The sequence below is a fragment of the Elgaria multicarinata genome, chromosome 4 (genome assembly GCF_023053635.1).
Source record: "Elgaria multicarinata webbii isolate HBS135686 ecotype San Diego chromosome 4, rElgMul1.1.pri, whole genome shotgun sequence".
Classification (NCBI taxonomy): Eukaryota; Metazoa; Chordata; class Lepidosauria; order Squamata; family Anguidae; genus Elgaria; species Elgaria multicarinata.
This window is the reverse complement of record NC_086174.1, coordinates 94,384,913-94,399,291: the sequence shown is the minus strand read 5'-3', so window position 1 is coordinate 94,399,291 and position 14,379 is coordinate 94,384,913. Positions and strand designations below refer to the sequence as shown.

General features: G+C 40.5%; 1 protein-coding gene across 2 annotated transcripts; it reads right to left on the bottom strand.

The window, feature by feature from the left end:
- Positions 1–694: 694 nt before the first annotated feature.
- Positions 695–13,929, bottom strand: BEND3 (BEN domain containing 3). 2 transcript variants are annotated; one of them, XM_063124826.1, is made up of 4 exons: positions 13,680–13,929; positions 6,996–7,049; positions 6,338–6,552; positions 695–4,599 (listed from the first exon to the last, which is right to left on the bottom strand). In XM_063124826.1, the coding sequence occupies exons 2-4, from the start codon at positions 7,036–7,038 to the stop codon at positions 2,380–2,382; spliced, it is 2,478 nt and encodes an 825-aa protein (XP_062980896.1). In that variant the 5' UTR covers positions 7,039–7,049; positions 13,680–13,929; the 3' UTR covers positions 695–2,379. The 2 variants fall into 2 exon arrangements, with proteins under 2 accessions (XP_062980896.1, XP_062980897.1); XM_063124827.1 differs by lacking the exon at positions 6,996–7,049.
- Positions 13,930–14,379: the final 450 nt, after the last annotated feature.

Here is a 14,379-nt window from a genome sequence, read left to right as displayed (position 1 = left end):
CCCATGAGATGCGGATGGTTTGTTAACCATGTCCTGCTTGCCACAGGTTAACTATTCAAAGGGCCTGCCAGCCACAGTGGGCAGCAGAGATCACGCGAACTAGGTCAATAGGGCTTACTTCTGAGTAGATGTGTAGGACTGCACTCTTAATTTTGTCATATCACTTTGTCAAAGCCACTTATAAGTCAATACAGTGTTTATAAAGGAAATCTCTTATCTTCTAAACATGGACAAGAATCAAGTTATCCCTAGAGCTGTCAGAAACAAAGCAGAGTACAAATAATATATGTAGACAGAGTTTGAGCTGCAGAACAAATATAGTTACATGTCAAAGCTAACAACCTGATATTTTCATACTTTATGTCGTCCAAAGAAGTTGGAATTAGATAGCATACAACTAAAATAAGCAAACCCTCCCATCATTTGGTACATTCATTTTGCTAAGTATGCATTAACATTGTAGGAGAAAATGCAGACGTTTTGGTCAGTTTATCTTTGCAAAAATGTTATCTTGGTTCTGATTATGATGCAGGTAGTACATTGGCATGTTTTACATGCATACTTGTAGAATGTTGTTAACTCATAAGGAAAATTGGTTAGCATTTGTCTACTAGTAAATGGTCTCAATAAAGCCTGGCTAGTTCTTGTCATTTAAAAAATGCTATCAGTGTAATAATGGGAGCAATACAGTCTTAAAAACGGCATTCAAATATCACATTTAATTCAGTTGCTACAATATAAAATTTTATTTGGATATATGATAACTTGATCTAAGTAAACACACAGCAGTATCAAATGAGTGTGTCAGACCAGAAATGACTGTTATTAAATTATCGACACTAGCATCAGACAAGTGTCCCAGTCCAGGAGCTATTATGGAGCTATCATGCGTGTGGTTCACAGGCAAGGATTGGTTTCCTTTACTGAACTGAATGCTGGAGAGCTCCAAGGATTTTTCAATAATCCAGTGGTTTGAATACAGAGAAAGCTAGTCATTCTTCAGTCTCACTGACATCAATGAGACGAGATAATGGACTTGTTAATGGGACTTGTTAGGCACAGCTGATTTTAATAGAACTAAATTGTAACTAACTTTCTGTGGAACCAACCCAGAGCCTATAAGAAAACAGTGGTTTAGGGCTTTCCTGTCATGAGAACTTCATAATTACCAAAGAAAGAGGAGAATAATGCCTTGACATGATGCAGCACTCTCCATGACAACGCTAAAAGGTTAATTTTTCACTGCAGTTTGGATATACTCAATAGAAACATACAATCAATGATCCTGATTACCTGAACTGAAGTTAACTATGTAGAAAGTGATTCCAACTCAAATCAACATACAAGGAGAGGGCCCTTAGTATATATAATTAAAAAAAATCAAATATATAAGTACATATATTTAATATCTTAAACATTTGAAAGGCTGCAGTAATTTTACTGACAAAAATAATATGGGCTTAAATGTTTTTGTACATTCTTCAATTCAAGTATCGTTTGTATAAGACTTCTACTAAAAGTAGTGAAAACAAGAAGTAATAGCACCATGTTCTACTGATACAGGGCAGGATTCTGTTTCACAACCTCTACTCATACCAGTAGTTTTTATATCAAGAGGTCACACTGAAGACAATAAAATAACTTATATGAATAAAAACTGAAGTATCAGTTCTACAATCTTAACATAAACACACATTTTAAATAATGCCATAATCATAATCTTAATTAAGCTACAAAATGGAAATCTGTCAAAGAAAAATTATAACTTTTCTGTTCATTGATTTTGTAACATTTTCACTCTTCTGATATTCAAACTAATACAAGGAATAGCTATAATTGGGAAAGAAACTATCTTGATTTTCCATTCTTTTCAGTGTATGGCACTTCAAAAACTACAGTTTGAAAGATTAAAAATTGGTTAATTTCCAAATGACTGATTAAAGATACCTACTGAAAACTGCCTTAATGAGCAGAAGACTACTTACTGTTAAAAATCAATTGAAAATTTAAAAGCTATTTAAGAGACAATATTCATTGTCTCTGATGAATATTATATTTAAATGAGATATTACTGGATCATCTCTGATAATTTACAGTTTCTTATTGTGTACCTAGGTAGGTAGTAAGGGCACTGTCTATCAAGAACCTTGTCTACATAAAGGCATACTGAAATGAATGGAGTTATAAAATATGTTCTCCCAACATATGCATTCATTTCAATAGGATTTTCTAAGATACCTTTCTACTGGATTGTACCTTCCCTACACCCAGAACAATTTTACTGGTCAGCTGCCCTAGTGCTGAGTGAATATACTGAGTAGTCAATCTGCTTCAAAATAATTTAAATAGTCAACATCTTTGGAAACTCAACAGATCCCATCACTTTTTTGCTTTCTTGGCTTTTTTCAGTATGTCACACTTTTTTCTATTGGGACGTCTGCATCTTTCATCAATGCTTGGTATACATTCATAATGCCACACTTCGTCCATTTTCTCAACAGGGTAAACCGCCTCAACGTAATGACGGATTAGTCGCAGTCTGACAGGATCAAGCTGCTTTTTGTTACAAGCCCCTGAATGATTGTATTGCAGTCTGAGGTTATCTGAAGTAAAGAGCTCTGGAAAAAGTCTTACTAGAAGCCTGGCAGCAAAGTTACCAACTGAAAGGCTCTGCTGTACTATCTCTCTTACTTCTTTATCAGACAGCAGATACAGAGAAGGCACAGGAAAGTCTGGAGGAGGAACAACAAGTTCCTCAAGTGGTATCTTGCAAAAATCTTTGTTGCTTCTTTCTGGAGGCAATGGCGGTCCTTCAAATTCTTCTTTAAATCTTTCTGGGTTTATTGCATAGGTCAGAAATTCTCTCCTTTCAGGTCCTGGCACATGGACTTTTCGCTGCAGTTGGTATGTACGTCTCTGCTCAGTATCTCTGCGACGACATCTTTCATCAAGCTTCCCAACAAATTCCAATGTCCATACTCTATCATTCTTGGCTCTTGGGTATAGCATTTGCACATAGTGTCGAATTAATTTAATCCTAATGGGATCAAGCTGTTTCTTGCCCAGAGATCCACTACAATTATATTGCTTCCTTAAATTTTCGTGAGTAAACAATTCAGGGAATAAGTGAACTAGCAACCTAGAAGCAAAATTGCCTATAGACAAGCTGCTTTCATATATATTCTTAAGCTGTTCCTTGCTTAACAGGTAGTCTGTGATAGGGACATCAAAATCAGGGGAAGGAATATCAAGTTTATCAAAGTCTATGGGCACAAGCCAAATCTTTTTTGACCTTCTGCCTGGCCTTTCATATTCAAAATTATCTTCCACTTTTACAATAGACACATCATCGGGCAAACTAGAAGAATCATAGCAATCATCTCTCATTTGTTCACTCTCACTATCATCCAGATACATACTTTCGAGTTCATCATTTATTCGTTGAACACAATGCTGTAGCCAAGCCTTTCTCTCCTGCATAGCAGGAAAATAAATCTCTGTGTACCTGCGGATTACCTGAAGTCGCTGAGGATCCAGCTCTTGTTTCCCACATTCTCCATAACAACTGTATCTTTCAGCTAACTTTCTGTGATCAAAGAGTTCTGGAAACAATCGGTGTAGCAAAAAGACACAAAATTCCCCAGGAGAAGATGCTTCATCTAAAAATTCATTTATATCCTGAGCATCAAATACCCATTCAGAGGCAATGGAATTAGTCCTCTCAATGGGCAGAGGCGCTTCTTCATCTTCCTTATCATCAATGACCTGATCAGTCTCATAAAAACTGGAGGACTGTGTATCTGGCTGGCTATTTTCCATGTCCCTCTGAGCCCAAAAGGTGTTGAAAAAGTCATTGACCTGAGGCAAACACTCTGCCTGCCAAACAGCAGTATTCTTCACAGAAGGATAACAGACTTCCACATAATTTCTTATGAGTTGCAAATGTAATGACTCAAGTTTTTTTTTGTTAAGATAACCACACGTACTACAGGCTCTGCTTAACTCATCCTCATTGAAGAGCTCTGGGAAAAGTTGTACAAGTAATCGGCAGGCCAAATCACCACCTGATGTACTCTGATCCATTATCTGTTTGAGTTCTGAGGCAGTCAGTTGGTATTCAGGAGGTGGCCTGAATTCTGCTACTGTATCTATCGGGCTGACATGCTTTTTAATTCTACTGACTTCTAGTGATAGCAAGTCAACTTTGCTGTGAAGTTGAGTCATATTGGAATTTAAGGTATTCAGTGTGTAAAACATTTTTTGTATCAAAGAATATATATTTGGATCAGACTCTGTAGCTGTAATAGCATTTGTATCTCTTTTCCGCTGCTCATTCAAAGTCCGAAGATTGGAGGGACTGCTAGGATTAACCTTTTCAAACAACTCATAGGATGTGAACTGCTCGGTTCCTGGCAATGTCTTCTTCTCTGTAATTTTGTGTGAGATCCCATACAGAGGTTTCTTATATGATGGCATGACTGTGTTATTCAAGGCTTCTTCTTCACAAGTCCATGTTACGCTCTGATTCTTGCTCTTGTTTGGCTGTTCCACATCTTCTCGGGGTGACTCATCTCTGTGCTTCGAGTTTGAAATAAGCCCCTTTCAATGAACAAATGTGCCATTAGTACTTTCAAAATACATTATTTCTCCTTATGGAATAGATTTTTTAAAATGCATTCCCTAATTTTAAGCAGTGAATTAATTTGATACAATATTGTCATAGGGTTGGATCCAGACTAAGTAAATTGAACTTAATTCTGATTGAAATTAATGGGATTTCACTTAGTCATGATTTAGTCCCACTGATTTCAATGTGACTTAAATGCAACCTAGAAACAAGAAACTTACTCTACATGCATTCCATAATGTGCTGTCAATAATTAAAAGTAAACCATTATTTTAGGAGTAATTTATTATTTATGTGGTAGGATTTTAATCACATCTATGCTGAACTGTGAGCTATGTAATACATCAACCCTGCGGATTTTTCATTTGTATATTTGCAGATATACAAATGAACTGTCTGATTCCCTAATCTCATGAGAGTGAAACCATCAGATTCATTCATTAATCCATATACAACAAGAATGGAATTGAGATCAATGCAGCCAACATCCAATGGTGTTCAAAAAATAATTGAAGCATTCATTATCAAATGAAGTACAAAATGTCACCTAAAAAGCAGTCCTGATAGTGCTGTTTGGGGTATCAGAAGATCATGGCTCAACTTTGCTGGAGCACAAATGTTTACTTATAGCACAATCCTAAAAATCTTGTTTTGGGTCTATTGGACTCCACAATGTCTTTTCAATAAGGGTTTGTCTAACTTACATAACTGCTGGAGATGTAACACACCTAATGCTTCTTTAATTCATATGTTTTGGCAATGCCCAGTAGTTGCCCCCTTTTGGGAGGAGGTTATAATAAGGATAAACTTTATACTGAAACAATATTTCATATGGAATGATGTGCATGTCCTCCTAAACTGCCTACCAGCTTCCTGGAAGTAAAGACATAGTCAGCACAAATGGATTTTCAGAGCTCTTATGACAGCTAAAAGACTTATACGATCATGTTGGAAGGACAAATACCTTCCATAATGCAATGGATTGAGGACTTAATGCTATCAACATTTGAATGGGTGTAATATACACACGACTTGTGAGTTGATAAATAATGGCTATATGGTCTGCTTTTCTTGAAACCTATGCATGACTCTCTCCCCCTTTTTTAATGAATGGTATACGTGATGAATGATGATGATATTTCTATATATGTAATTTCCCCCCACGATATATATGTTTTGTTAATATTCACAATAAAAAGAAAAAAATCTTTATTCAGAGGGAAGTGCCATGGAGCTCATTGGCACTTATTTCATTGTAAGTATGCTTAAGATTAGACTCTTTTAGATGAAATCCACAAGAAAAACCATATTAATCACTACAGCAACAAAAATACTAAGAGGGCTGTTACTGGTGTAATAAGTCTTGAGTTTTTATATGCAAAGTCCAGTTCATCATGTTCTCAGCGTACTGCAGACATCTGATGAATTTTGCTTTTTTAAAAAATAACATTGTGCACCAATAATCCAATTAGTCTCCAAGTTGTCTCTTTGGGGCACTTTATCTCTTTAATTTTTAGATAAATAATTGTGTGTATAATTGCTTTGTTACAGCCTAAAACATCTATAAAACAAAACACCCAAGTGAGTACTGAATATTTCAGAGCAAGGATTAACTAGCTCTGACTAAATACCTTTAACTGCTGGCCAACTTGAAGGCATTAGTTACAAATCTAAGTAAGATGCTTTAAAATCGAAATGTAAAGGAATCACCTCTTGTGCAAGGCCTCTTTTTTTCACACTTGGTAGAATTTCTTGGTGGCTTCCTGAGCCATCACAACCAAATGAAGTCCGTTTTCGTTTGTTGGTGTCTTGTAGGCAAGTCACTAAACCATCCAGTGAGTTTTTTTCAGGTCTTGAGATCACAGAGCAATCTAGGACTTCATCTTCTTTGTCCATTTCTACTTTCATAATATTTTTGATAATAACTGTGAAACAGATAAAATGGTAAGAAATGAGTCAGTGACAGGAAATTCATTATACTATTGATTCCAAGCAAATGTTCTGGTGTTACTGTCTCCCACATCATACCACACCTTACTTCATTTTATATTCTACTTAGGAGGGAATCAGCATGTTTGTATCAAAATGTGTTTTTGAAATAGACTATATCAGTATTTTGGTTGATCAGAAAATATTTATGAGCCAGTGTGGTTTAGTGGGTAGGGTGTTGGACTGGGAATTGGGAGATCTGGGTTCTAGTCCCCTCTCAGCAATAGAAGCTCACTGGGTCATAGACTCTCAGCCCAACCTACCTCACAGGATAAAATGGAGAGGAGGAAGATTAAGTATGCCTTGGGTTCCTTGGAGGAAAAAAGGCAGTATATGCAATAAATAAATAAATAAATAATATCAACAGGTAGATTGCTACCTTCAGCATTGTCTTCATCATCAAATAATTCAGCAGAATTCATATTCTCTTCTTCTATATTAACAACAAAAAAGAGAAATAAGCAAACAAACAAACAAAAAACACCCCACACATCTTAGAAGGGACAAGTCATAAGTATAGTGTAAAGACAACTGCTGAAATCCAGTATCTCTTATGCAGGGTGCTTACAAAGTGCTGTATGTACAAAGACTGCCCCTCTTATTTCAGTGTTAGGAAACACTGAATGAAATGTTGCATGCAGGGTCAATTTCTGTTTTGGTTCCTGATAAGCAAGAATCTATGAAATGAAAAAAGGATTAGTACTGGTTTTCCTAAGAATGTGGGACACCAGTGTGAAACTTCGTCAAAGTTTCACAAAAAGATAGGTTATCATGGATTAAGAGGGTGGATCCTTTCATAGATTAGCAAAAATTGCACAATTTTCACACAATATCATAATGGCATTGATACTTGTGACATAGATAGGTTTGGATCCAACAGAGTGCTTCCATGAATACAAGGAATCCTATTTACAGGACATTAGATTCAGTGGGGGTTCCAAAACAGAAATCTGGGTGATAGGAGGCAATTTTTTAAATTATTTCTTATTGCAGTGCCCCTGCATCACCTCCCATGTTGTTAGAGGGTCCCCCAGCCCTTCAGAGGATATTTTAGGGGACTATAGGAGCAAGGAAAACAGAGACCCCCTTTCCCTAAAAGGAACTCCACTCACAGAGTTCTGGATCCAATCTATAGTGTTTGTTCTAAGCTCTTAATTCTTTATTTTAAATAGCAAGACAAAATATCAGTCAACTTGAACAAATAAGCATTGATCAGGCATGAAACCCATTATTTTTTTCTACAAATACCTAATCCTAAAATAAGTCTTATGCATGTTTATTTGGAACCTAGTCCCACTGTTCAATGGGCCTTACTCTCAGTATGATCAGTAAACACTGGACTGGAGCCCTAAAGACTGTTGGTACAAAAAGATTGTCTCATCTTACCTTTCTAATTTTTATTGGACCAATCAATGATCACTAACACACTGAAAATTATCTGACGGTTAAGTATAAAATTGAAGGTCAATGATTAAGATAATTATATAAACGAAGTATTACATATATTTAAGTAATTCATTGCTCACTTTTTAATAAAAAAAAATTCTCAAAGCAGGATCACTGGAGAATTATATGCACAATGTTGGATTCCAAAATAACTGCTATCTCTCTGAAGAGCACACAAGAGGTAGTACCACAAACAAATCCAGCAGCTTCAGGAGACAATCCAAATGATTTAGGGAGGAAGCCCCATTGAACCCAATGGGAGTTACTTTTGAACAGACATGTATATGATTGGGCTGTTAAATTCCAATTCATCTATTTCAATTACATAGATGACAAACTCCAAAAGGAGCCACTAGCCTGCTGACCCCTAATTTGTAGGCTCCTTTTGAAGCTATTTCTCTAAATTCTTATAGATGTGAATTCTATAATGAATAATTAATTGCAAGAAATGCATTGGGATTTACACCACTTAGATAAATATATTTTCTTCTTGATGTCTATTTTTGTCTCTGAAGTCAGAGTGTGAGATAGGGCAGTTCACTTAAAATGTTGGTTCAATAGTCTAACGACAATGTGCACACACAAATCGGATCTTCCCCATGACATAAACTCCTAAATGTGAGCCCTCCCATTTGTTTAAATGAAGTATAAAGTTGCTGCTTCCTAAGTCATCGAAATTAATAGGCATTTCCCAAAATTCCTGATTTCCACTAGTCACATTTTCTACATTCATATGGGTAACTCTATTTGCAACTATATATGGAACTATTAATTGCAAACACTACACATTATTTATTGCTTTTTTTCTTAAAGTTTTGACATTCTAAAGGACAACAGTACTATTCTTTCTCAGTATTTGGGGTATTAGAAGAACTTGGGGGAAAGGTTTCTTCCACAATTTTCCCACTCTGAGCCCCTCTGACAGGCCCCCAAATCTTTATATTGGCAGGTAACATGGTTTATTTATTTATTACACTTATATACCGCCCCCATAGCCAGAGCTCTCTGGGCAGTTGGGTTATTTAAAGCAAAACGCTCTTAAGCAAAATTATATTGTGTGTAAAATACATGAAAAAACATACTTCACATATTTGTATTTGAACATACACACTGAAATGAGAAATCCAAATGTACTGTTCACACAACTTTGGATATCTGTCTGGTTGGCCATTTGCAGTGAGTAAATACGCTTTCAGATTATCAGCAAGTTCCCAATATGTGAATAGTTACGTGAAAGTTTTCTGTTCTATCAGAGGTGAATGCACATGAAACAGCCACTGTTTGGCCCCTATGTCTCCAGATGATGAAACTCACAATTGCAAGTATAGTTGCTTCATCTACAGTTTTTCTCAGCCAAGAGATTTTATTTTTCTGTTCGTACAATCTTGCGAATTTATGGGTCTTTGTTACATCATTAATGTATGAAAGACATATACATGAGCAGTATCTTTTTTACCTTCTTTATTTTTTGCTTACAATAATTTCTTATGTACCATCAGAACAGACTAGTTGTCAAAGAGACTCACAAGAGCTTTTGTACTGTTCTTCTGTAGAATCACAGTGCAACATTATGGCAGCTCTCCATCTCAGCAGCAAATACTTGGCTGTATGCATGTGTGGTGCTGTTATCTATGTGACCCATATTATTTGTAATCTTTTATCTAGTTCACAGGAGTTTAACTTTTTTTTAAAAAACACACACACAAAGCCACACAAATAGGAACCAATGCAGTCAGCAGATAGTCAGATGGATCTGCAGAAACTCCACCATTGCCATGGACTAATTCTGTGATTGTTGCAATTCACCACCTTATATACTATCCAATTTACTCCAATAAAAATATACTACCTTTTCTTTTTTAAATTGTCAGCAATTGTGACAATTGTGACACTGATCTCAGTGTCAGGATTAATGCCATCAGACAGCTCTGAGGCCCAAGCACTGTAGGAGGGCCTAGAAGTCAGTCAGAAGGGGCAAAGTGCATTTGTTGGTGGGCAAAAATAATGGTATATTTCTCATGAATGCTCCCATCCTAAATATATTTTCTGTGAAATAAATCTATTTAGCTTTTTTTTTTAATTTTGCAAGTACTAACCGAATTCAAATTACACTAAGTAAAAAGGTATTCAAACAAGCTACACATACACTGCCTTGATGTACAAATTATAGAACATTTATGTTTCTATGTTTGCCATGCTTTCCCATGTTTTTGTGGACTGCACACACAGCATTTTCCAACTATATTCCAATCAGTAGTTTGTTCCATGCGTACTTGAAAAATCACCATGATTTGGCACAGGCTGTTGATGGAATTTTTCTTTAGAAGTGGTTGCACTGGACTTTCTTCTTTAGACTGTGCTCTGTCACTCAGACCAGGCAGCTTGTTTACATTGATAGCCACGAACTCAGCCAATAAACCAGTATCCGGCAACTCCAAAACATTTCCCTCTTCAAAATCATTAACTTCACAAACTTAAGATTCACAACTGCTGGATAATTCCTCCTAAGACTGTATAGATGTTGAGCCTGAACATATGTGCACACCCCACCCCAGGTTCCCTACCTACTTTGAGGCCTAACACATTCAGGTTGAACATCTAAATAGGGCTTCAGTTCATTCCTGATTCATTTGGTCTTTTTGAGGAACGCTGCGCTTGTATGGCATCAGTCTTTTGTTTTTTAAAAAACTTTTTGACACGTTTATGAAGTAGTAATCTAAAACTTCTGAAGATTAAGCTTGATCTTTTTGCCTAGAAAATATTGTAAGGCAGGAATGTGTCATTTGCACACAGGATTTAGGTGTTCCTCTCCCCTAGCTTTGACTCAAACTCAGTCCAAGGTGCTTATTAGGCTCACTTCCATCTTAAAGGCACACACAGAGAATGTGGCTTACATAGTTGAACTGTGTATATGCCTAATGATTAAGTCATAGCTATGTATGTCTACCATGGACTGTCAAGTGCAATCTGTATGCCTGCCTACCCATCTTTAATGCCCCCCCTCTTTTTTCACTAAAATAGTTATGTTTCAGAAGCCAATACTAAAAAGCAGTTGGGGATGGTGGAGGTCTGAAAAGTCTATAAAAGTGAGCAATCCTCACTAAATCATAATACCCATACCAATCCCCTATTTATTACTATAACAGATATTTACAAATCAAGGAGTTATCTAGTGCTGGCCCTACCGTCATGTGTGTCAGTCCGCCATTTTGCAAATCCTTGCTCCTTGCACATGTTACCAACCCCTTGCAAATAAAGCCCATCTGAATCTAAGCTCCCTGCAAACAGAGCAGGAGGGGGAAAGCCAATGGACCAAGCTAACTGAAGAGGAGGCAGAATGGTAAGACTTATGAGTTCCTTTCGGTTTCTTTTTAAAAAGTCGAGTGATTGCCTCCCCTCAACTGCGTTGTGTGGCCACCTGTTGTAGCAGCAACACCTCCTATTCTTATCTCCTTCTTAAATCTTGACTTTGAGGGCAGGTTCCGCCTGCCTAAACACCTGCCAAAGCAGGTAAATGAGCAACTCCTGCAAAAATCTGACATTTCTGCTACTTGCCTGCAACTTGGGCTACAATGGAGATCGGGCCTATGAGAAAGAAGGCAAACAAACTGAGATGGCTCTGTCTTCTCCCTGCACAAAATTTTAATGAACTCATAAGGAAGTTATTCTTACATTCAGATGCAACCTACTCTTCAGGAAAGGTGATGGGAAGCCCTATTGGAAGGCCCTCAGCAACAAGCTTTGGCCCCCTATCTTCCCCGCCATCCCCCAAGCGGGTCTAATCCTAACCACTGCCCAGCACAGGCGGGCAAGCAAGCCGAGTATGATTATTTCCCCCCTCTTTCTTTGGTTGGGGTGACAGTGGATATTGGACTCCTATATCATCATAGTAATGCTACCCAGATGGATAGGCACAGAGTTCACAGGGAGAAATAAGAGTGCAAGCAAGCAAAGGCAGCAGCTGGGATTCGGTACAGGAGCTGCAATCCTCACAGCTCTGCCAGCTAGAGGGAGAATGCAGATGAGCCAGCAAGTAGATGTGATTTCAAGGAGCCAACAGCTGCATGCTTCCTTTAGCTAGAGCGGAAGTTTGGATTAGACCCAATCGTCCCTGCCATGCAACCTGAAGAGAAAGAGCAAGCAACCATAGAAACCATACCTATTCATAAAAGCATCACTCCCCACTTATTTCCCTCAATGCTTTCCCTGCCTCCGAGTAGCATGGCGACAGTGATTTGATGCAGTAGGTTAATCCTCACAGAAGTTAGCTTAAGGAGCCATGCCACCGCCCATTCACTTGTGTTTTCTGTAAATCACTTCCTTGCCTGTGCTTTGTCTTTCTGGGCAAGAAGGCTGTGAGGATTGGTCCAATAAACCCATTCCCTACTGGTGTAACCCAGAGAGAAAGATGAACTGAGTGGGGGTAGTTAAGTGGAGATGGCTCCCTCTCATCTCCAGAAGGGGAGCAGGAAGTGTTCAGGGCCTCTGTCATCAACCTGTTGCCAAATTTGCCCTCCCAAATCCGGAACTAGTCCAACATCACTTTCCCCAAATGCAGAAAACATGCAAGTTTCAGAAGGACCTTAGCTTTCTCATCCTTATGAATGAATTAAGATCTTGCCTGGGAAAGAGCAGGAGCCACTTGGAGAAGGAGAACTGGGAATCTCTCCTCCAAGACTTGTCTGATAACCCAGAGCAGGAGGGGGGTGTTGTCGTTAACTCCTGTCACGCAGGGACCATGCCAGGAAATTAGCCAATAAGGAAAGGAAGGCACTGGGCGCGCGGGAACTTGGGATCTCCTCCCTTGAATAGCGCTAGGCAGCAGAGTGCTGGGTCGCGGGGTCACGTGGCCATTCCTTCCCCAAATCCAATGGCCGACGATGGGGGTGGGGTGACGAGGAAAGGAGGGTGACGAGGCCGTGAGAGTCATGCTTCATTCCTCTCGCAACTTCACTAGCAATGAAAGAAGCTGAAGAGCTTAAGCCCAAATTCCGCTACAACGGGCGGGGCGGGGGCACGACGATCCTGGCACAGGCCCCATGACTAGCCGCGAAAGCGTATTCTGTTGGCAAAAGGGAAGCAGTTTCCAGGCAACATGAGCTGGCGGGAGGTGTGCCTGGAAGCAGCTGCGGGGAGAGAGGAAGGCGGCGGCGGTGGCTCGGCTTGCTCGCCACCCCGCTAAAGCGCGTTTTGAGCCAGCCCTCTTTTGGTAGTGCGCCCCGTCGCGGCGGCCGCCGCTTCCGGAATGCTCCCCGACGCCACCGTTCTGAGCTGGTCTATGTGGCAACTGGAAACAGGGGCGCGCAAGAAAGAGAAGAGGCGTCCTACGTCTCCCTGCCCGCCTCCCCCTCAGCCCCCGGAGATGGAGGCGCCCTGGCTGCCTGGTGGCCAGCCGTAGAGCGCAGCCATGGCTCCTTCCCACCGCCGCCAGGCTGAGGGAGCGACGGCGGGGGCTGAGGAGGGGGCTGCTCCTGCTGCTGCACCGAGATGGGGCGGTCAAAAGTAAATTGGGGGGTGGGCGAGCGAGCGGATCATCCCCGCAACGAGGCGACACGCGCACACCCCGTGGGGCCGAGCCTCCTTGGCGGGAGAAAGTTGGGAGCGGGAAGGGGCTTACCTGGGTCCTTCTTAGGCACTGTGGAAAAAGGAGGGTGGGGGTACCCGGCCCCTTGGTCTCGGGTGGGTGGCGTGTTTTAAAAGATCGGCCGTGGCTGGCTCTCGTGTCTTTCCCCTCCCCCTTAGCTCTTTGTGTGTGTGTGTGTGTGCGTGTGCGAGAGGGTCCGCCGCGCGCTGCGCTCTCGCGTGACGTGACGGGACCGTGTGTCATTTCCGCACAAGGACACTGAGCCTCGAGGAACCACTGCGGCCACCCGGGACAGAGAATGTGCAAAGGGAGGGAGGGGGGGAGGCGGGCTGATGAAGTCGAGGCACCACAGCGCGCGAGAGAATGCAGCGGCCCCTTTCGTTCCACACACAGCCCTCCTCCTCCTCCTCCCCGCGCGCGCTTGCGAACCCCGCCCCCTTCCCCGTGGCTGTGCCTGGTGGAAGAAGCCGTTAGGGACAGTCTGTCACTCTCGTGCTCCTTCCTCCGTCAGTGCTCGCCCCCTCCCAATTTCCACACCAACGGTCACGCCGCGAAAAATAACTGCTAATAACACCTCGTGAGAGGCGTCCACGCTCTCTCCCAAGTCATATGCTGGGTGGCGTGGAATTTCCCGGGGGTGGGCGAGGAAAGGGAGAGAAAAGAAGGGAGATGGCAGTTACGTTTTAAATACTTCTGCTCCGTCTAGTCCCAGATTGCCGCTAAACAGACCTTC